Source organism: Nerophis lumbriciformis, linkage group LG02, assembly GCF_033978685.3.
Source record: "Nerophis lumbriciformis linkage group LG02, RoL_Nlum_v2.1, whole genome shotgun sequence".
NCBI classification, from domain to species: Eukaryota; Metazoa; Chordata; class Actinopteri; order Syngnathiformes; family Syngnathidae; genus Nerophis; species Nerophis lumbriciformis.
The window spans coordinates 616,563-641,805 of NC_084549.2; the positions used below are offsets into that span (position 1 = coordinate 616,563).

A 25,243-nucleotide genomic window follows, 5' to 3' on the forward strand; every position below is an offset into this window, starting at 1 on the left:
AATTGCTCCCACAGTTGATTTTTTCACACCGAGCTGCTTGCCTATTGTAGATTCACTCTTCACAGTCTGGTGCAGGTCTACAATTCTTTTCCTGGTGTCCTTCGACAGCTCTTTGGTCTTGGCCATAGTGGAGTTTGGAGTCTGACTGTTTGAGGCTGTGGACAGGTGTCTTTTATACAGATAACCAGTTCAAACAGGTGCCATTAATACAGGTAACGAGTGGAGGACAGAAGAGCTTCTTAAAGAAGAAGTTACAGGTCTGTGAGAGCCAGAGATCTTCCTTGTTTGAAGTGACCAAATACTTATTTTCCACCATAATTTACAAATAAATTCTTTAAAATTCCTACAATGTGAATTCCTGGATTTTTTTTCCACATTCTGTCTCTCACAGTTGAAGTGTACCTATGATGAAAATTACAGACCTCTGTCATCATTTTAAGTGGGAGAACTTGCACAATCGGTGGCTGACTAAATACTTTTTTGCCCCACTGTATGTGTTCTTGTCTTACATAAAGATTGTGAGTGATAAACAACACATCTCTCTCTCTCTCTCATGTTTGTGTATTTCCAGTATGACTGCTCTAATAATGTGGTCAGAGTGCAGAAGTGTTACTACAGTGATGTCAATCTCCAAAAATAGGGAAAGGTACTCAGAGCACAATATTCAAAATCGGCCGACTGATTTTGGAGCATTGGGTGATGTTTAAACTGTGTCTTCACATACTTTGAGGATTGTAAGTACAATCCATATGTTTAATGGATACGATCAAACACAAATAAGTACAAACCCCGTTTCCATATGAGTTGGGAACATGTGTTAGATGTAAATACAAACAGAATACAATGATCATTTTCAACCCATATTCAGTTGAATATGCTACATACTTGATGTTCAAACTCATAAACTTTACCTTTTTTTTTTGCAAATAATAATTAGAATTTCATGGCTGCAACACGTGACAAAGTAGTTGGGAAAGGGCATGTTCACCACTGTGTTACATCACCTTTCCTTTTAACAACACTCAATAAACGATTGGGAACTGAGGAAACTAATTGTTGAAGCTTTGAAAGTGGAATTATTTCCCATTCTTGTTTTATGTAGAGCTTCGGTCGTTAACAGTCCGGGGTCTCCGCTGTCGTATTTTACGCTTCATAATGCGCCACACATTTTCGATGGGAGACAGGTCTGGACTGCAGGCGAGCTGCACTCTGTTTTTACGAAGCCACGCTGTTGTAACACGTGCTGAATGTGGCTTGGCATTGTCTTGCTGAAATAAGCAGGGGCGTCCATGGTAACGTTGCTTGGATGGCAACATAATTTGCTCCAAAACCTGTATGTACCTTTCAGCATTAATGGTTCCTTCACAGATGTGTAAGTTACCCATGCCTTGGGCACTAATGCACCCCCATACCATCACACATGCTGCCTTTTACACTTTGCGTCGATAACAGTCTGGATGGTTCGCTTCCCCTTTGGTCCGGATGACACGATGTCAAATATTTCCAAAAACAATTTGAAATGTGGACTCGTCAGACCACAGAACACTTTTCCACTTTGCATGAGTCCATCTTGGATGATCTCGGGCCCAGAGAAGCCGGCGGCGTTTGTGGGTGTTGTTGATAATTGGCTTTGGCTTTGCATAGTAGAGCTTTAACTTGCACTTACAGATGTAGCGACCAACTGTATTTAGTGACAGTGGTTTTCTGAAGTGTTCCTGAGCCCATGTGGTGATATCCTTTAGAGATTGATGTGGGTTTTTGATACAGTGCCGTCTGAGGGATGGAAGGTCACGGTCATTCAATGTTGGTTTCCGGCCATGCCGCTTACGTGGAGTGATTTCTCCACATTCTCTGAACCTTTTGATGATATTATGGAGCGTAGATGTTGAAATCCCTCAATTTCTTGCAATTGCACTTTGAGAAACGTTGTTCTTAAACTGTTTGACTATTTGCTCACGCAGTTGTGGACAAAGGTGTGTACCTCGCCCCATCCTTTCTTGTGAAAGACTGAGCATTTTTTGGGAAGCTGTTTTTATAGCCAATCATGGCACCCACCTGTTCCCAATTAGCCTGCACACCTGTGGGATGTTCCAAATAAGTGTTTGATGAGCATTCCTCAACTTTATCAGTATTTATTGCCACCTTTCCCAACTTCTTTGTCACGTGTTGCTGCCATCAAATTCTAAAGTTAATGATTATTTGCAAAAAAAATAAAGTTTATGAGTTTGAACATCAAATATGTTGTCTTTGTAGCATATTCAACTGAATATGGGTTGAAAAGGATTTGCAAATCATTGTATTCCGTTTATATTTACATCTAACACAATTTCCCAACTCATATGGAAACGGGGTTTGTATATACAGTCAACTTGTTTTTCCACTCTACTGCCACTTTAAGGGGAAGTTCTTACATGTTGTCTTAGTGTTCGTGCGACACACTTTTTTCACATTTGGTTTTTGACGGAAATATCTGCCAAAAGTTAACCCTGGTTTTTGTATACAGTTGTAGTTCTTGTAAGAACAAGTAGGGGGGCTCAACACCTGATTCACATCTAAATAGCGATTTTTATTTATTTTCATTTCAAATCTATTCATAATTTTACAGAATCAGGGATATGTATATATATATATATATATATATATATATATATATATATATACATATACATATACATTTTGTCACATATTAGTTTCACCATTTGTAAATCTAAGTGCTGGAAATAACGACATTTACATGTTTTGAGTTCCACCTCTACACTTTCTGAAGGAATATATCGCTTTAATGTTCCTGCTATTTGTTGTTGGAGCTTTTGGAAGGAAAACCGAGGTACCTCTGGAGTAGAGCCCTCACATTTCTCTCCAGTAGAGTCCTCACATTTCTCTGGAGTAGAGTCCTCACATTTCACTAAGCGTTTCCTCAAGGGACAATACTATTGTAGTTGTGAGTTTAGAGTAGATAGTAGAGATGTGCGGATAGGCAATTATTTCATCCGCAACCGCATCAGAAAGTCGTCAACCATCCGCCATCCACCCGATGTAACATTTGATCAGAACCGCACCCGCCCGCACCCGCCCGTTGTTATATATCTAATATAGAAGATGCAAGGCATTAGTGAGGTTATAAAGCTTTTGCCTGTTAAAGAAAGGAGACTGATCCAATGCAGTACAGACATTCAATGCGTGCCACGCTGTCACGACCCAGACGCACACCAGTGCGCAATCATATGGGAGCCGCGCTGAGCGCACCTCCGAGCGCGTCTCGCTGCCGGCGACGGCCGGGTATGGGCCCGACGCTCCAGCGCCATCCATTTTCAGGGCTAGTTGATTCGGCAGGTGGGTTGTTACACACTCCTTAGCGGGTTCCGACTTCCATGGCCACCGTCCTAGCTGCTGTCTATATCAACCAGGGTGAGCCCCACCCCTTTCGTGAGCGCACTGCACGCGGAGTGACCCCTGTTACGTGCCCCCGGCAACAGGGGTGGCGGGCAGGTAAGCTGCGCGGGCGGAGCGCGCGGAGTGACCCCTGTTACGAGCCCCCGGCCACGGGGGTGGCGGGCAGGTAAGCTGCTTACCTGCTGTGCGTGACGCCGGCCGCGGCGAAGGCGGACGAGGCGGGGTGTCGGTGCGGTGGGCGCGGTGGTGACCCTGGACGTGCGTCGGGCCCTTCTCGCGGATCGCCTCAGCTACGGCTCCCGGTGGGGCCCTCTCGGGGGAAGGGGCCTCGGTCCTGGACCCCGGCGAGGCGTCCCTTCTCCGCTCCGTAAAAGTATCTCTTTTTTTTTTCTTCTTCTGTTGTGGCATATGCTGCAGGTGCCTGCTTGTTTTTCGTATGTGGGTAACAACATTTAACTATGTATATATATTTACCAATTGGTTTAACTGCCACCCGCCTGAATCTATTTCAAATCAAATAGTTTTTTATTTCAACCACCCGACCCGACCCGCGGATAAAATCTAATTTTTTTTAATTTCATCCGCCCGATCCGCGGATAATCCGCGGACTCCGCGGTTGTGCCCGCAAACCGCGCATCTCTAGTCCCCACACAGACATGATTGTCTAATAAGAAATTGTATCCCAGCAACAGTCTAAGATGTTGGTAGTGTTTGACTGCATGAGTGCTGCTGGAACTTGAGAGCTGTGGTTCACTTGCCTGGCCAAATATTTCCCCTTTAATTTCTATGGTTGTGTCCCGTGAGAAGATGTGAATGCTTTAGAAGGACACGATGCTAAACATCACTTGTGTGCTCCTGCAGAGCAGCCGGCTCACTGGTGTGGGAGCAGATCCAGGAGCCCAGCGTGGACTTTGAAGAATTTGTGGAACTCTTCTCCAAAAGTGCTGTGAAAGAAAGGAAAAAGCCCATTTCAGACACAATCAGCAAATCCAAAGCCAAGCAGGTATGTCTTTTTTATTGTTGCTTTTTTTTTGGCAGAGTTGTGTTATGTGGGGTACCTCAGGGCTCTCATCTTGTCCCACTTCATGTCTCATTGTGTTATGTGGGGTACCTCACACTCTTAGAAATAAAAGTGCTAAGTAGAACCATATATGGTTCTTCGGCTCGTCCTCATGGCTCCAGGTAGAACCTTTTTATAAAGGTTCCACCTGGAACCCTTTTGGAGGGTTCTACTTAGAACTGTGTGTGTAAGGTTCCACCCAGAACCCCCCATGAGAGGTTCTACAAAGAACCCACGCAGGGAGTTCCACTAAGAACCCTTTCGTATTTCAAGGGTTTCATCTAGTACCCACACAGGGAGTTCCACTAAGAACCCTTTTGTATTTCAAGACTTTCATCTAGAACCCACGCAGGGAGTTCCACTAAGAACCCTTTCGTATTTCAAGGGTTTCATCTAGAACCCACACAGGGAGTTCCACTAAGAACCCTTTTGTATTTCAAGACTTTCATCTAGAACCCACGCAGGGAGTTCCACTAAGAACCCTTTCGTATTTCAAGGGTTTCATCTAGAACCCACACAGGGAGTTCCACTAAGAACCCTTTCGTTTGTCAAGGGTTTCATCTAGAACCTATGCAGGGAGTTCCACTAAGAACCCTTTCATGTTTCAAGGGTTTCATCTAGAACTCACACAGGGAGTTCCACAAAGAACTATTTCATGTTTCAAGGGTTTCATCTAGATCTGACACAGGGGGTTGTAAAAACATCCCTTTTCAAAGGTTTTCACTGATAACCGTCTTGTCTTCTGAGGGTTCTATAAAGAACCATATTGTATTCTACAGATCAGTTTAGTTCATATTATATTGTGGTCATTTATCATGTTGACATTGAACAAACATTCAAAACATTTGAATGAGAAAAACATTTATTTAAAGATAGGCACCATTATTGGCAAATGTTATCAGGAAGTATGTCCCTGGTGACACAGGATCTTACCCATGCTTTCAACAATCCCTGAAGAACTCTTTCTTCCAAAAACGGTTCTCTGGATCAAAATAGTTCTTACTGGAACCCTTAGTGTTAGTGAGAACCCTTTTAAAACCAATTATTCAGAAAAGCGGTTTTAAAGGGTTCTCTGGATCAAAATGGTTCTTACTGGAACCATTAGCGTTACCAAGAACCCTTGAAAAACCCTTTCTTCGGGAAAGGGTTTTTCAGAAGCAAATGGTTTCAGTTAGAACCTCAGCCTTTGTAGAAGAACCCTTTTAGAACCCTTATTTCTAAGAGTGCAGGGCTCTCATCTTGTCCCACTTCTTGTCTCATTGTGTTATGTGGGGTACCTCAGGGCTCTCATCTTGTCCCACTTCTTGTCTCATTGGTGACTTTGTGCCAGCAGCAGCTGTTACATGTAGGGATGGCTACTAAAACTGTTACATGTAGGGATGGCTACTAAAACTGTTACATGTAGTGATGGCTACTATAACTGTTACATGTAGTGATGGCTACTAAAACTGTTACATGTAGTGATGGCTACTAAAACTGTTACATGTAGGGATGGCTACTATAACTGTTACATGTAGGGATGGCTACTATAACTGTTACATGTAGGGATGGCTACTAAAACTGTTACATGTAGTGATGGCTACTAAAACTGTTACATGTAGTGATGGCTACTAAAACTGTTACATGTAGTGATGGCTACTAAAACTGTTACATGTAGTGATGGCTACTAAAACTGTTACATGTAGGGATGGCTACTATAACTGTTACATGTAGGGATGGCTACTAAAACTGTTACATGTAGGGATGGCTACTAAAACTGTTACATGTAGGGATGGCTACTAAAACTGTTACATGTAGGGATGGTTACTAAAACTGTTACATGTAGGGATGGCTACTAAAACTGTTACATGTAGTGATGGCTACTAAAACTGTTACATGTAGTGATGGCTACTAAAACTGTTACATGTAGGGATGGCTACTAAAACTGTTACATGTAGGGATGGCTACTAAAACTGTTACATGTAGGGATGGCTACTAAAACTGTTACATGTAGTGATGGCTACTAAAACTGTTACATGTAGGGATGGCTACTAAAACTGTTACATGTAGTGATGGCTACTAAAACTGTTACATGTAGGGATGGCTACTAAAACTGTTACATGTAGGGATGGCTACTAAAACTGTTACATGTAGTGATGGCTACTAAAACTGTTACATGTAGGGATGGCTACTAAAACTGTTACATGTAGGGACGGCTACTAAAACTGTTACATGTAGGGATGGCTACTAAAACTGTTACATGTAGGGATGGCTACTAAAACTGTTACATGTAGAGATGGCTACTAAAACTGTTACATGTAGGGATGGCTACTAAAACTATTACATGTAGGGATGGTTACTAAAACTGTTACATGTAGGGATGGCTACTAAAACTGTTACATGTAGGGATGGCTACTAAAACTGTTACATATAAGGATGGCTACTAAAACTGTTACATGTAGTGATGGCTACTAAAACTGTTACATGTAGGGATGGCTACTAAAACTGTTACATGTAGTGATGGCTACTAAAACTGTTACATATAAGGATGGCTACTAAAACTGTTACATGTAGGGATGGCTACTAAAACTGTTACATATAAGGATGGCTACTAAAACTGTTACATGTAGGGGTGGTTAATAAAACTGTTACATGTAGGGATGGCTACTAAAACTGTTACATGTAGGGATGGCTACTAAAACTGTTACATGTAGGGATGGCTACTATAACTGTTACATGTAGTGATGGCTACTAAAACTGTTACATGTAGGGATGGCTACTATAACTGTTACATGTAGGGATGGCTACTATAACTGTTACATGTAGGGATGGCTACTAAAACTGTTACATGTAGTGATGGCTACTAAAACTGTTACATGTAGTGATGGCTACTAAAACTGTTACATGTAGTGATGGCTACTAAAACTGTTACATGTAGTGATGGCTACTAAAACTGTTACATGTAGGGATGGCTACTATAACTGTTACATGTAGGGATGGCTACTAAAACTGTTACATGTAGGGATGGCTACTAAAACTGTTACATGTAGTGATGGCTACTAAAACTGTTACATGTAGGGATGGTTACTAAAACTGTTACATGTAGGGATGGCTACTAAAACTGTTACATGTAGTGATGGCTACTAAAACTGTTACATGTAGTGATGGCTACTAAAACTGTTACATGTAGGGATGGCTACTAAAACTGTTACATGTAGGGATGGCTACTAAAACTGTTACATGTAGGGATGGCTACTAAAACTGTTACATGTAGTGATGGCTACTAAAACTGTTACATGTAGGGATGGCTACTAAAACTGTTACATGTAGTGATGGCTACTAAAACTGTTACATGTAGGGATGGCTACTAAAACTGTTACATGTAGGGATGGCTACTAAAACTGTTACATGTAGTGATGGCTACTAAAACTGTTACATGTAGGGATGGCTACTAAAACTGTTACATGTAGGGACGGCTACTAAAACTGTTACATGTAGGGATGGCTACTAAAACTGTTACATGTAGGGATGGCTACTAAAACTGTTACATGTAGAGATGGCTACTAAAACTGTTACATGTAGGGATGGCTACTAAAACTATTACATGTAGGGATGGTTACTAAAACTGTTACATGTAGGGATGGCTACTAAAACTGTTACATGTAGGGATGGCTACTAAAACTGTTACATATAAGGATGGCTACTAAAACTGTTACATGTAGTGATGGCTACTAAAACTGTTACATGTAGGGATGGCTACTAAAACTGTTACATGTAGTGATGGCTACTAAAACTGTTACATATAAGGATGGCTACTAAAACTGTTACATGTAGGGATGGCTACTAAAACTGTTACATATAAGGATGGCTACTAAAACTGTTACATGTAGGGGTGGTTAATAAAACTGTTACATGTAGGGATGGCTACTAAAACTGTTACATGTAGGGATGGCTACTAAAACTGTTACATGTAGTGATGGCTACTAAAACTGTTACATGTAGGGATGGTTACTAAAACTGTTACATGTAGGGATGGCTACTAAAACTGTTACATGTAGTGATGGCTACTAAAACTGTTACATGTAGTGATGGCTACTAAAACTGTTACATGTAGGGATGGCTACTAAAACTGTTACATGTAGGGATGGCTACTAAAACTGTTACATGTAGGGATGGCTACTAAAACTATTACATGTAGGGATGGTTACTAAAACTGTTACATGTAGGGATGGCTACTAAAACTGTTACATGTAGGGATGGCTACTAAAACTGTTACATATAAGGATGGCTACTAAAACTGTTACATGTAGTGATGGCTACTAAAACTGTTACATGTAGGGATGGCTACTAAAACTGTTACATGTAGGGACGGCTACTAAAACTGTTACATGTAGAGATGGCTACTAAAACTGTTACATGTAGGGATGGTTACTAAAACTGTTACATGTAGGGATGGCTACTAAAACTGTTACATGTAGGGACGGCTACTAAAACTGTTACATGTAGGGATGGCTACTAAAACTGTTACATGTAGGGATGGCTACTAAAACTGTTACATGTAGAGATGGCTACTAAAACTGTTACATGTAGGGATGGCTACTAAAACTATTACATGTAGGGATGGTTACTAAAACTGTTACATGTAGGGATGGCTACTAAAACTGTTACATGTAGGGATGGCTACTAAAACTGTTACATATAAGGATGGCTACTAAAACTGTTACATGTAGTGATGGCTACTAAAACTGTTACATGTAGGGATGGCTACTAAAACTGTTACATGTAGTGATGGCTACTAAAACTGTTACATATAAGGATGGCTACTAAAACTGTTACATGTAGGGATGGCTACTAAAACTGTTACATATAAGGATGGCTACTAAAACTGTTACATGTAGGGGTGGTTAATAAAACTGTTACATGTAGGGATGGCTACTAAAACTGTTACATGTAGGGATGGCTACTAAAACTGTTACATGTAGTGATGGCTACTAAAACTGTTACATGTAGGGATGGTTACTAAAACTGTTACATGTAGGGATGGCTACTAAAACTGTTACATGTAGTGATGGCTACTAAAACTGTTACATGTAGTGATGGCTACTAAAACTGTTACATGTAGGGATGGCTACTAAAACTGTTACATGTAGGGATGGCTACTAAAACTGTTACATGTAGGGATGGCTACTAAAACTGTTACATGTAGTGATGGCTACTAAAACTGTTACATGTAGGGATGGCTACTAAAACTGTTACATGTAGTGATGGCTACTAAAACTGTTACATGTAGGGATGGCTACTAAAACTGTTACATGTAGGGATGGCTACTAAAACTGTTACATGTAGTGATGGCTACTAAAACTGTTACATGTAGGGATGGCTACTAAAACTGTTACATGTAGGGACGGCTACTAAAACTGTTACATGTAGGGATGGCTACTAAAACTGTTACATGTAGGGATGGCTACTAAAACTGTTACATGTAGAGATGGCTACTAAAACTGTTACATGTAGGGATGGCTACTAAAACTATTACATGTAGGGATGGTTACTAAAACTGTTACATGTAGGGATGGCTACTAAAACTGTTACATGTAGGGATGGCTACTAAAACTGTTACATATAAGGATGGCTACTAAAACTGTTACATGTAGTGATGGCTACTAAAACTGTTACATGTAGGGATGGCTACTAAAACTGTTACATGTAGTGATGGCTACTAAAACTGTTACATATAAGGATGGCTACTAAAACTGTTACATGTAGGGATGGCTACTAAAACTGTTACATATAAGGATGGCTACTAAAACTGTTACATGTAGGGGTGGTTAATAAAACTGTTACATGTAGGGATGGCTACTAAAACTGTTACATGTAGGGATGGCTACTAAAACTGTTACATGTAGTGATGGCTACTAAAACTGTTACATATAAGGATGGCTACTAAAACTGTTACATGTAGGGATGGCTACTAAAACTGTTACATATAAGGATGGCTACTAAAACTGTTACATGTAGGGGTGGTTAATAAAACTGTTACATGTAGGGATGGCTACTAAAACTGTTACATGTAGGGATGGCTACTAAAACTGTTACATGTAGAGATGGCTACTAAAACTGTTACATGTAGGGATGGCTACTAAAACTGTTACATGTAAGGATGGCTACTAAAACTGTTACATGTAGGGGTGGCTACTAAAACTGTTACATGTAGTGATGGCTACTAAAACTGTTACATGTAGTGATGGCTACTAAAACTGTTACATGTAGGGATGGCTACTAAAACTGTTACATGTAGGGATGGCTACTAAAACTGTTACATGTAGAGATGGCTACTAAAACTGTTACATGTAGGGATGGCTACTAAAACTGTTACATGTAGGGATGGCTACTAAAACTGTTACATGTAGGGATGGCTACTAAAACTGTTACGTGTAGTGATGGCTACTAAAACTGTTACATGTAGGGATGGCTACTAAAACTGTTACATGTAGGGATGGCTACTAAAACTGTTACATGTAGGGATGGCTACTAAAACTGTTACATGTAGTGATGGCTACTAAAACTGTTACATGTAGTGATGGCTACTAAAACTGTTACATGTAGAGATGGCTACTAAAACTGTTACATGTAGGGATGGCTACTAAAACTGTTACGTGTAGGGATGGCTACTAAAACTGTTACATGTAGGGATGGCTACTAAAACTGTTACATGTAGGGATGGCTACTAAAACTGTTACATGTAGGGATGGCTACTAAAACATGGTTCCGACGTAAACAGACCAGACCAGAACATGAAAATATGTTTGGCGCTCTTTTTAACCTTCATGACATGCAGCAACAGTGCTAAGCTATGACAACAACAACAACAACAACAACAACAACAACAACACTTCTTCTAAAGAAATACACTTTGATTGATTGATTGACTGATAATGCACCAATTACAATCAAGGTGCATTCACAAACCTGGGATTTGTGACTAGGGTTGCAAAGGGATGGAAAGTTTCTGGTAAATTTCCGAAAACTTTCCGGAAACTTACCACGGGAAGTTAAGCTCGGGAGGTTTGGACATTTTGACCATTTTTTTGATGATTAAAAATTGGACAGCGTCCATCTTATTGTGTAGAATAAGATGAGAAGCTTGTAAAAGACTAATGCAATGCCACACACAGATATAAATAGTCAGTAAACAATTGGAGTAGTCCTTAAAAATATTAGACTGATGGACAAATGACTAGAAATAGTCTAGATGAATAAAGTAACAGTCAATCAGCATGCTAAATCAAACTATAAGCTACATTCTTGTATGACAACAGAATGGCTAGCAGAACAGAAGGCAGAGGAAACTACACCTTTTCATTCAGTATTTGCTACTTCAACTATCACAAAAAAGGTCAATTCAGATTGCTAACTTTATTAGCATAAATGAATGGGATTTAACATAGGGAAAATTAGCATCACGGCTAACGGAGGAATATTTTGGGTTCATTATGAGACTGTGGTGGTACATAAACCTAGCTAGCTAGAAATATTGGCCCCAAAATCATTGAACAAGTACAGGAACAGCTAGCTAGCTGCTGGAGTAGTCTACAGTCATACAGTAACAAGCAATATTACACTTAAATACCATACATCAAATATATTTACCCCATCAACACTTACCTGACTGGATGAAGTCCTTGGGCTCAAATACTAGTGTGGCCTCAATAGCCCTGCTGTAGTGTGGAGCATGCTGGCAATTATCTGTGCATGTGATGGAGGAATGCACAGTGCAGGGTTGAAATTCTACTGAATTTGCATGAAATCGGGTTGTTTGAGCGAATAATCATGCTGCAAAATCTAGCATGTTGCATTCAATGTTTATTCCCATTCATTTCCCATTAATTCCCATGGAAAGTTTCCAACTTTGAATATTCCCGGAATTTTGCAACCCTAGTTGTGAGCATCAACATGCTGCTGGTTTAGCTGCAACTGTCATGATTTGGACTTTGGCTTGGTTTGTTCTCCCGTGGTGCAAATGAACTGGACTGGTCAAGGCTTGAAGGTGGGTACATGATTTATTTTAAACTATCAAAAAAGGAATAAACAAAAAGCGCGCACAGTGGCGGAGAATAAAACTAGACTTTAAACACAAAACTTGCACATTGGCAGAAACTATGAACAATTAAACAAAACACTAACTGTGGCTTAACAAACAAAAACTTACTTGGCAAGGAACCGGCATGAAAAAAAGAGTAGCAAGGGTCATCAGGGTGTGGAGAGTGTGCAGGAGCATAAATGTGGTGTGAGGTCGTCAGCCCGAACAACAGAAAATGAATGAACTTAAATACTATGGACATGATTAGTGAAAGCAGGTGCGTGACTCAAAACGTGAAACAGGTGCGTGACGTGACAGGTGAAAACTAATGGTTGCTATGGTGACCAGACAAGGGAGTGAAAAGACAGAAACTAAACAAAACATGACTTAAAACAAAACATGATAATACAGACATGACAGCAACAATTTGTGGATTTCTTTTTTCGATCATTTTTTTCAAATGTTATTGACTCAACTTCAGCTTGAAAAATGAAAAAGTGATTGTATATTTTCTGGGCACCGTTTCAAAAGTGTATGCGTAACACCTGTTTTAAATACATTTTTATTTGTGTCCTATAAGTACTATAGCTTCTTTTCTATTATAGAGTAGCTTATTTTGTATTATATTGTAGCTTATTTTCTATTATATTGTAGCTTCTTTTCTATTATATAGTAGCTTCTTTTCTATTATATTGTAGTGTATGTTCTATTATATTGTAGCTTATTTTCTATTATATTGTAGCTTATTTTCTACAAACCCTGTTTCCATATGAGTTGGGAAATTGTGTTAGATGTAAATATAAACGGAATACAATGATTTGCAAATCCTTTTCAAGCCATATTCAATTGAATATGCTACAAAGACAACATATTTGATGTTCAAACTCATAAACTTTATTTTTTTTGCAAATAATCATTAACTTTAGAATTTGATGGCAGCAACACGTGACAAAGAAGTTGGGAAAGGTGGCAATAAATACTGATAAAGTTGAGGAATGCTCATCAAACACTTATTTGGAACATCCCACAGGTGTGCAGGCTAATTGGGAACAGGTGGGTGCCATGATTGGGTATAAAAGTAGATTCCATGAAATGCTCAGTCATTCACAAACAAGGATGGGGCGAGGGTCACCACTTTGTCAACAAATGCCTGAGCAAATTGTTGAACAGTTTAAGAAAAACCTTTCTCAAGCAGCTATTGCAAGGAATTTAGGGATTTCACCATCTACGCGCCGTAATATCATCAAAGGGTTCAGAGAATGTGGAGAAATCACTGCACGTAAGCAGCTAAGCCCGTGACCTTCCATCCCTCAGGCTGTACTGCATCAACAAGCGACATCAGTGTGTAAAGGATATCACCACATGGGCTCAGTAACACTTCAGAAACCCACTGTCAGTAACTACAGTTGGTCGCTACATCTGTAAGTGCAAGTTAAAACTCTCCTATGCAAGGCGAAAACCGTTTATCAACAACACCCAGAAACGCCGTCGGCTTCGCTGGGCCTGAGCTCATCTAAGATGGACTGATACAAAGTGGAAAAGTGTTCTGTGGTTTCAAATTGTTTTTGGAAACTGTGGACGTCGTGTCCTCCGGACCAAAGAGGAAAAGAACCATCCGGATTGTTCTAGGCGCAAAGTGTAAAAGGCAGCATGTGTGATGGTATGGGGGTGTATTAGTGGCCAAGACATGGGTAACTTACACATCTGTGAAGGCACCATTAATGCTGAAAGGTACATACAGGTTTTGGAGCAACATATGTTGCCATCCAAGCAACGTTACCATGGACGCCCCTGCTTATTTCAGCAAGACAATGCCAAGCCACGTGTTACATCAACATGGCTTCATAGTAAAAGAGTGCGGGTACTAGACTGGCCTGCCTGTAGTCCAGACCTGTCTCCCATTGAAAATGTGTGGTGCATTATGAAGCCTAAAATAGCAGAAGGGAGACCCCCGGACTGTTGAACAACTTAAGCTGTACATCAAGCAAGAATGGGAAAGAATTCCACCTGAGAAGCTTCAAAAATGTGTCTCCTCAGTTCCCAAACCTTTACTGAGTGTTGTTAAAAGGAAAGGCCATGTAACACAGTGGTGAACATGCCCTTTCCCAACTACTTTGGCACGTGTTGCACCCATGAAATTCTAAGTTAATTATTATTTGAAAAAAAAAAAAAAAGTTTATGAGTTTGAACATCAAATATGTTGTCTTTGAAGTGCATTCAACTGAATATGGCTTGAAAAGGATTTTCAAATCATTGTATTCCGTTTATATTTACATCTAACACAATTCCCCAACTCATATGGAAACGGGGTTTGTATTATATTGTAGCTTGTTTTCTATTATATTGCAGCTTATTTTCTATTTTATTGTAGCTTATTTTCAATTATATTGTAGCTTATTTTCTATTATTGTAGCTTATTTTCTATTATTGTAGCTTATTTTCTGTTATCTTGTAGCTTATTTTCTATTATATTGTAGCTTATTTTCTATTTTATTGTAGCTTATTTTCAATTTTATTGTAGCTTATTTTCTATTATATTGTAGCTTATTTTCTGTTATATTGTAGCTTATTTTCTGTTATATTGTAGCTTATTTTCTATTATATTGTAGCTTATTTTCTATTATATTGTAGCTTATTTTCTGTTATCTTGTAGCTTATTTTCTATTATATTGTAGCTTATTTTCTATTATATTGTAGCTTATTTTCTGTTATATTGTAGCTTATTTTCTATTATATTGTAACTTATTTTCTATTATATTGTAGCTTATTTTCTGTTATCTTGTAGCTTATTTTCTATTATATTGTAGCTTATTTTCTATTATATTGTAGCTTATTTTCTGTTATATTGTAGCTTATTTTCTGTTATATTGTAGCTTATTTTCTATTATATTGTAGCTTATTTTCTGCTATATTGTAGCTTATTTTCTGCTATATTGTAGCTTCTTTTCTATTATATTGTAGCTTATTTTCTATTTTATTGTAGCTTATTTTCTATTTTATTGTAACTTATTTTCTATTATATTGTAGCTTATTTTCTGTTATATTGTAGCTTATTTTCTGTTATATTGTAGCTTATTTTCTATTATATTGTAGCTTATTTTCTATTATATTGTAGCTTATTTTCTGTTATCTTGTAGCTTATTTTCTATTATATTGTAGCTTATTTTCTATTATATTGTAGCTTATTTTCTGTTATATTGTAGCTTATTTTCTATTATATTGTAGCTTATTTTCTATTATATTGTAGCTTATTTTCTGTTATCTTGTAGCTTATTTTCTATTATATTGTAGCTTATTTTCTATTATATTGTAGCTTATTTTCTGTTATATTGTAGCTTATTTTCTGTTATATTGTAGCTTATTTTCTATTATATTGTAGCTTATTTTCTGCTATATTGTAGCTTATTTTCTGCTATATTGTAGCTTCTTTTCTATTATATTGTAGCTTATTTTCTATTTTATTGTAGCTTATTTTCTATTTTATTGTAGCTTATTTTCTGTTATATTGTAGCTTATTTTCTGTTATATTGTAGTTTATTTTCTATTATATTGTAGCTTATTTTCTATTATATTGTAGCTTATTTTCTGCTATATTGTAGCTTATTTTCTGCTATATTGTAGCTTCTTTTCTATTATATTGTAGCTTATTTTCTATTTTATTGTAGCTTATTTTCTATTTTATTGTAGCTTATTTTCTGTTATATTGTAGCTTATTTTCTGTTATATTGTAGTTTATTTTCTATTATATTGTAGCTTATTTTCTATTATATTGTAGCTTATTTTCTGTTATATTGTAGCTTATTTTCTATTATATTGTAGCTTATTTTCTATTATATTGTAGCTTATTTTCTGTTATCTTGTAGCTTATTTTCTATTATATTGTAGCTTATTTTCTATTATATTGTAGCTTATTTTCTGTTATATTGTATATATTGTATAGTAACTGACTTGTTCCTGCTAAAATAGTAACTGACTTGTTCCTGCTAAACTAGTAACTGACTTCCATCCATCCATCCATCTTCTTCCGCTTATCCGAGGTCGGGTCGCGGGGGCAGCAGCCTAAGCAGGGAAGCCCAGACTTCCCTCTCCCCAGCCACTTCGTCCAGCTCTTCCTGTGGGACCCCGAGGCGTTCCCAGGCCAGCCGGGAGACATAGTCTTACCAACGTGTCCTGGGTCTTCCCCTGGGCACGTCCTACCGGTCGGACGTGCCCTAAACACCTCCCTAGGGAGGCGTTCGGGTGGCATCCTGACCAGATGCCCGAACCACCTCATCTGGCTCCTCTCCATGTGGAGGAGCAGCGGCTTTACTTTGAGCTCCTCCTGGATGGCAGAGCTTCTCACCCTATCTCTAAGGGAGAGCCCCGCCACCCGGCGGAGGAAACTCATTTCGGCCGCTTGTACCCGTGATCTTGTCCTTTCGGTCGTAACCCAAAGCTCATGACCATAGGTGAGGATGGGAACGTAGATCGACCGGTAAATTGAGAACTTTGCCTTCCGGCTCAGCTCCTTCTTCACCACAACGGATCGATACAGCGTCCGCATTACTGAAGACGCCGCACCGATCCGCCTGTCGATCTCACGATCCACTCTTCCCTCACTCGTGAACAAGACTCCGAGGTACTTGAACTCCTCCACTTGGGGCAAGATCTCCTTCCCAACCCGGAGATGGCACTCCACCCTTTTCCGGGCGAGAACCATGGACTCGGACTTGGAGGTGCTGATTCTCATCCCAGTCGCTTCACACTCGGCTGCGAACCGATCCAGCGAGAGCTGAAGATCCTGGCCGGATGAAGCCATCAGGACCACATCATCTGCAAAAAGCAGAGACCTAATCCTGCAGCCACCAAACCAGATCCCCTCAACGCCTTGACTGTGCCTAGAAATTCTGTCCATAAAAGTTATGAACAGAATGAGTGACAAAGGGCAGCCTTGGCGGAGTCCAACCCTCTCTGGAAACGTGTCCGACTTACTACCGGCAATGCGGACCAAGCTCCGGCACTGAGCATACAGGGAGCGGACTGCCACAATCAGACAGTCCGATACCCCATACTCCCTGAGCACTCCCCACAGGACTTCCCGAGGGACACGGTCGAATGCCTTCTCCAAGTCCACAAAACACATGTAGACTGGTTGGGCAAACTCCCATGCACCCTCAAGGACCCTGCCGAGAGTATAGAGCTGGTCCACAGTTCCACGACCAGGACGAAAACCACACTGTTCCTCCTGAATCCGAGGTTCGACTATCCGGCGTAGCCTCCTCTCCAGTACACCTGAATAGACCTTACCGGGAAGGCTGAGGAGTGTGATCCCACGATAGTTAGAACACACCCTCCGGTTCCCCTTCTTAAAAAGAGGAACCACCACCCCGGTCTGCCAATCCAGTGGTACCGCCCCCGATGTCCACGCGATGCTGCAGAGTCTTGTCAACCAAGACAGCCCCACAGCATCCAGAGCCTTAAGGAACTCCGGGCGGATCTCATCTACCCCCGGGGCCTTGCCACCGAGGAGCTTTTTAACTACCTCAGCAACCTCAGCCCCAGAAATAGAAGAGCCCACCACAGACTCCCCAGGCACTGCTTCCTCATAGGAAGACGTGTTGGTGGGATTGAGGAGGTCTTCGAAGTATTCCTTCCACCGATCCACAACATCCGCAGTCGAGGTCAGCAGAACACCATCCTCGCCATACACGGTGTTGATAGTGCACTGCTTCCCCTTCCTGAGGCGGCGGATGGTGGTCCAGAATATCTTCGAAGCCGTCCGGAAGTCGTTTTCCATGGCCTCACCGAACTCCTCCCATGTCCGAGTTTTTGCCTCTGCGACCGCTGAATCCGCACACCGCTTGGCCTGTCGGTACCTGTCTACTGCCTCAGGAGTCCTATGAGCCAAAAGAACCCGATAGGACTCCTTCTTCAGCTTGACGGCATCCCTCACCGCCGGTGTCCACCAACGGGTTCCAGGATTACCGCCACGACAAGCACCAACTACCTTGCGGCCACAGCTCCAATCAGCCGCCTCGACAATAGTGGCGCGGAACATGGTCCATTCGGACTCAATGTCCAGCACCTCCCTCGTGACATGTTCAAAGTTCTTCCGGAGGTGGGAATTGAAACTCTCTCTGACAGGAGACTCTGCTAGACGTTCCCAGCAAACGTTCCCAGTCAGTAACTGACTTGTTCCTGCTAATCTAGTAACTGACTTGTTCCTGCTAAACTAGTAACTGACTTGTTCCTGCTAAACTAGTAACTGACTTGTTCCTGCCAAACTAGTAAGTGACTTTCAATGCTGAAATTAAAATGCTAATGCTAATGTTAGCTATCAGAAATGTGTGTGGTAGCATTAAATAGCCACCACACTACTTCCTTCCACTAAACTCTCCCGCCGGTCTTTTTTCGCTCCGGACCTGACTATGATAGTACTACTGGAAGCAATTAGTGCGATACAAGAGTGGATTTGCTGCTGGTATCAGTTCAAATGTAAACCATCACTAGTTTTATGTTCGAAGGCTGAGTTGCAGAGGTGGATAGAGTAGCCAGAATTGGTACTCAAGTAAGAGTACTGTTACTTTAGAGATTTAATACTCAAGTAAAAGTAAGGAGTAGTCACCCAAATATTTACTTGAGTAAAAGTAAAAAGTATGTTGTGAAAAAACTACTCAAGTACTGAGTAACTAATGAGTAACATACACACACATATATATATATATATATATATATACACACACACACATATATATATATATATATATATATATACATACATACATACATTGATATATACAGTATATCATTTATATTTATTTATTTTGCCGTTTTTGTTTACATGTTAAAGGTGTTTTAATGAATATACATGCATGTTTAACACATATAGATTCCTTTCTTTCATGAAGACAAGAATATAAGTTGGTGTATTACCTGATTCTGATGACTTGCATTGATTGTAATCAGACAGTAGTGATGATAACGTCCACATTTTCGAAAGTAAGAGAAAAAAAAGTTCCTCCTTTCTGTCTAATACCACATGAAAGTGGTTGGTTTTTGGCATCTTATTTGCCCAGCTTCCATATTCGTTTCTATACACTTTACAAGAAATACATTGGCGGCAAACTCCGTAGCTTGCTAGCTTGTTTGCGCTGGCTTTCGGAGACTCTTATTTTGAAAGCGCAGGCGCGATGGAGCGGCACTTTTATTATGAAGACAGGAACTGTGCAGTCAGTCTTTAGGCTTTTGACGGGAAGTACGGTTGAAATAAAAAAAGGGTCTTTTTTCCTTCACATTTTTGATTGATTGATTGGAACTTTTATTAGTAGATTGTACAGTACAGTACATATTCCGTACAATTGACCACTAAATGGTAACACCCCAATAAGTTTTTCAACTTGTTTAAGTCAGGTCATGTGACCACCTGGCTCTGTTTGATTGGTCCAACGTCACCAGTGACTGCATCTGATTGGTGGAACGGAGTGAACGTCACCAGTGACTGTATTTGTTGAAACGCAGGCACTATGAAGGTCTGTCTGACAGACCAAAACAAACAAAGCGTGCATTAACACATCGATAAAAATGAGTAGCGAGTAGCGAGCTGAATGTAGATAAAAGTAGCGGAGTAAAAGTAGCGTTTCTTCTCTATAAATATACTCAAGTAAAAGTAAAAGTATGTTGCATTAAAACTACTCTTAGAAGTACAATTTATCCCAAAAGTTACTCAAGTAGATGTAACGGAGTAAATGTAGTGCGTTACTACCCACCTCTGCTGAGTTGTTGTATTCCACATGTGCCGCCATCTTTCACTGCTCTCAGCCTTGGCCAAGACGCGTCACGTCAGCCCATCTTTCATCTTCTCAACATTTGTCCATTTCAAGTATTTCAATAATAAACAACAAACATCACATTGTAGCCCCTCTCTCCAGAGGGATGGTGGCCCAAGAGCAAATGTGCTTCTTAGGAATGCAAATAGTTTCCTGGGAACGGGCGACTTTCAACATGGGGCCAACTTCTAAAAATGTAGTAAAGTTGTACTCGTACTTCAACATTTATTGCCAAAATTGTACATGCCAAAGATCATCTGGTTTTCTTCTTCTTTTTTTTTTAATGATTTTTCAAGAAGGTCTGAGAACATTTAAGTGGACTTGGAACGACTTCAAGCTTCACTCAGAACATCAGCCACAAACATCAACAATAAACATGAGTGTAATATTGATATTAATTTGTCCATAATATACTTGAAGGATGATGTTAACTCCAGATATGTTGTGACAAAATAGACAATTCTTGGCCACAGTTTGATTTAAAGTGATTTTTGTTTTGTTTTGAATTGATATCTGGGTTAGGGTTGAAATGACACAAGTGGCAAAAAGACTTCAAGTAGTTATCTAATATGACGTATTCCTCCTCTCATAACAACAGTTGTATCACAAACCTCTCTGGAAAAATGTTGTTTTCCACTCATAATGTAAGTGGTGTCCAAAGTGCAGCCTGGGGGCCATTTGTGGCTTCTAGCTCTATTTTATTGTCCCCTGAGGAATGTTTCAACCCCAACATAAAGATGCTGTCACATGTCATTGATGACTTCTTCTCTCCTCCTCTGGTCTGCAGGTGCTGAAGCTGCTGAGCAACAAGCGCTCTCAGGCTGTTGGCATCCTCATGTCCAGCATCCATCTTGACATGAAGGACATCCAGAATGGTGAGTGGCGTCTCCACGCGGGTCTTGATGACATCACCACACCGGCACTTACATGCACATGTCGTGGTTGAAGCAACATGCTCAACACGGCGGTACCTTGGAGACGCCTCACTGGTTCCTACCTCCAAAAGCTGCTCTCCTGAAAGAGTGTTGACCATTGGAATGAATTTAAAGCAATTTCATCGGGGATCGACCCCCTAAAAATCCAACTTTTAGATGACAAATATTGCATCAGACAACGCAGTAGAATGTACTACAATAGTTGTATGAAGTACTAGCAGTACCTTGGAGAGTTGACTTCTACACCATCTCCTTCAACCTGCCTCTCCGTCAAATACACCATCAGCATAGAATAGAGTTTTATTGTCATTATTACAGTGAACAGGTTCAAAGAACAATGCAATTGGTGCAGATCCCCTAAGGTGCATACTAGAGATGCGCGGATAGGCAATTATTTCATCCGCAATCCACCCGATCTAACATTTGATCAGAACCGCATCCGCCCGCCATCCGCCCGCACCCGCCCGTTGTTATATATCTAATATAGACGATGCAAGGCATTAGTGAGGTTATAAAGCTTTTGCCTGTTAAAGAAAGGAGACTGATCCAATTTAGCACAGACATTCAATGCGTGCCACGCTGTCACGGCCCAGACGCACACCAGTGCGCAATCATCTGGGAGCCGCGCTGAGCACACCTCCAAGCGCGTGGAGGTGCGATGTCCCTCGCACCCGCGGCGGCTGCACCCGGGCTCGCGCCCGAGGCTTCAGCGCGCACCGCGGCTTCAGCGCGGCTTCAGCGCGCACCGCGGCGGCCATCCTACTCGTCGCGGCCTAGCCCTCGTGGCTCTCGCTGCCGGCGACGGCCGGGTATGGGCCCGACGCTCCAGCGCCATCCATTTCCAGGGCTAGTTGATTCGGCAGGTGGGTTGTTACACACTCCTTAGCGGGTTCCGACTTCCATGGCCACCGTCCTGCTGTCTATATCAACCAACACCTTTTCTGGGGTCTGATGAGCGTCGGCATCGGGCGCCTTAACCCGGCGTTCGGTTCATCCCGCAGCGCCAGTTCTGCTTACCAAAAGTGGCCCACTCGGCTCACCAGGGTGAGCCCCACCCCTTTCGTGAGCGCACTGCGCGCGGAGTGACCCCTGTTACGCGCCCCCCGGCAACGGGGGTGGCGGGCAGGTAAGCTGCTTACCTGCTGCGCGTGACGCCGGCCGCGGCGAAGGCGGACGAGGCGGGGTGTCGGTGCGGTGGGCGCGGTGGTGACCCTGGACGTGCGTCGGGCCCTTCTCGCGGATCCCTCAGCTCCGGGGCCCTCTCGGGGGAAGGGGCCTCGGTCCCGGACCCCGGCGAGGCGTCCCTTCTCCGCTCCGTAAAAGTGTCCATCTCTTTTTTTTTTCCTTCTTCTGTTGTGGCATATGCTGCAGGTGCCTGCTCGTTTTTCGTATGTGGGTAACAACATTTAACTATATATACAGTGGGGCAAAAAAGTATTTAGTCAGCCACGATTGTGCAAGTTCTCCCACTTAAAATGATGACAGAGGTGTGTAATTTTCATCATAGGTACACTTCAACTGTGAGAGACAGAATGTGAAAAAAAAAATCCAGGAATTCACATTGTAGGAATTTTAAAGAATTTATTTGTAAATTATGGTGGAAAATAAGTATTTGGTCACTTCAAACAAGGAAGATCTCTGGCTCTCACAGACCTGTAACTTCTTCTTTAAGAAGCTCTTCTGTCCTCCACTTGTTACCTGTATTAATGGCACCTGTTTGAACTTGTTATCTGTATAAAAGACACCTGTCCACAGCCTCAAACAGTCAGACTCCAAACTCCACTATGGCCAAGACCAAAGAGCTGTCGAAGGACACCAGGAAAATAATTGTAGACCTGCACTAGACTGTGAAGAGTGAATCTACAATAGGCAAGCAGCTTGGTGTGAAAAAATCAACTGTGGGAGCAATTATCGGAAAATGGAAGACATACAAGACCACTGATAATCTCCCTCGATCTGGGGCTCCACGCAAGATCTCATCCCGTGGGGTCAAAATGATCATGAGAACGGTGAGCAAAAATCCCAGAACCACACGGGGGGACCTGGTGAATGACCTGCAGAGAGCTGGGACCAAAGTAACAAAGGTTACCATCAGTAACACACTACGCCGACAGGGAATCAAATCCTGCAGTGCCAGACGTGTCCCCCTGCTTAAGCCAGTGCATGTCCAGGCCCGTCTGAAGTTTGCCAGAGAGCACATGGATGATACAGCAGAGGATTGGGAGAATGTCATGTGGTCAGATGAAACCAAAATAGAACTTTTTGGTATAAACTCAACTCATCGTGTTTGGAGGAAGAAGAATACTGAGTTGCATCCCAAGAACACCATAACTACTGTGAAGCACGGGGGTGGAAACATCATGCTTTGGGGCTGTTTTTCTGCTAAGGGGACAGGCCGACTGATCCGTGTTAAGGAAAGAATGAATGGGGCCATGTATCGTGAGATTTTGAGCCAAAACCTCCTTCCATCAGAGAGAGCTTTGAAGATGAAACGTGGCTGGGTCTTCCAGCATGACAATGATCCCAAACACACCGCCCGGGCAACAAAGGAGTGGCTCCGTAAGAAGCATTTGAAAGTCCTGGAGTGGCCTAGCCAGTCTCCAGACCTCAACCCCATAGAAAATCTGTGGAGGGAGTTGAAAGTCTGTGTTGCTCGGCGACAGCCCCAAAACATCACTGCTCTCGAGAAGATCTGCATGGAGGAATGGGCCAAAATACCAGCTACTGTGTGTGCAAACCTGGTAAAGACCTATAGTAATTGTTTGACCTCTGTTATTGCCAACAAAGGTTATATTACAAAGTATTGAGTTGAATTTTTGTTATTGACCAAATACTTATTTTCCACCATAATTTACAAATAAATTCTTTAAAAATCCTACAATGTGAATTCCTGGATTTTTTTTCACATTCTGTCTCTCACAGTTGAAGTGTACCTATGATGAAAATGACAGACCTCTGTCATCATTTAAAGTGGGAGAACTTGCACAATTGGTGGCTGACTTTATACTTTTTTGCCCCACTGTATATATTTCCGAATTGGTTTAACTGCCACCCGCCTGAATCTATTTAAAATCTAATTTTTTTTTATTTCAACCGCCCGACCCGACCCGCGGATAAAATCTTTTTTTTTTTTATTTCAACCGCCCGACCCGCGGATAATCCGCGGACTCTGCGGTTGTGTCCGCAAACCGCGCATCTCTAATATGTATATATCCACACACATGCATATACCCATACATATGCATATATATACATATACACATACATACATATACATACACATATATTATATATATATATATATATATATATATATATATATATGTATGTGTGGGGAAAAAAAATCACAAGACTATTTCATCTCTACAGTCCTGTTTCATGAGGGGGGGTTCCCTCAATCGTCAGGAGATTTTAATGGGAGCATTCGCATACCATGGTTTATATAGGGCACAGAGTGGGTGGGTACAGGCTGGCGTAGGGGCGTGGTGATTGGCTCATGTGTTACCTAGGAGGTGTTTCCGTCTATGGCGGCATGTTGTTACAATTTCGCTGCGCTTGTTGAGGGATGACAAGTCTGGACGGTAAATAATAAACAGTTTCTCTTTCAAGCATAGGTTGCATCTTTTATTACCACTATTGTAAGGTGTGCTGGATGCAAGAATTTTCCATGTTATTGAATATTCAACATTATTGTCTTTGAGGTCCCAAATGTGTTTGCTGAGTTCTGTGGTATTTCGCAGGTTTTTGTTCCTGAAAGAAGCCTTGTGATTGTTCCATCTGGTTTTGAATTCTCCCTCGGTTAATCCTACATATGTGTCGGATGTGTTAATGTCCTTGCGTATTACCTTAGATTGGTAGACAACTGATGTTTGTAAGCACCCCCCGTTGAGAGGGCAATCAGGTTTCTTTCGACAGTTACAGCCTTTGTTGGTTTTGGAGTCGCTCTGTCCGGGGGCCGACGGCTCATTTGCAATTGTTTTGTTGTGGTTTG

The 25,243-nt window shown here is 41.3% G+C and overlaps 1 protein-coding gene across 1 annotated transcript in view; it reads left to right on the top strand.

The window, feature by feature from the left end:
- Window positions 1–25,243, top strand: part of fmn2a (formin 2a) — a 157,503-nt gene that overhangs the window by 24,162 nt on the left and 108,098 nt on the right. The window contains exons 5-6 of the mRNA XM_061925252.1: window positions 4,255–4,396; window positions 21,105–21,192. Of these exons, the coding sequence (XP_061781236.1) occupies window positions 4,255–4,396; window positions 21,105–21,192 (230 nt within the window). The remainder of the gene's footprint in view (window positions 1–4,254; window positions 4,397–21,104; window positions 21,193–25,243) is intronic.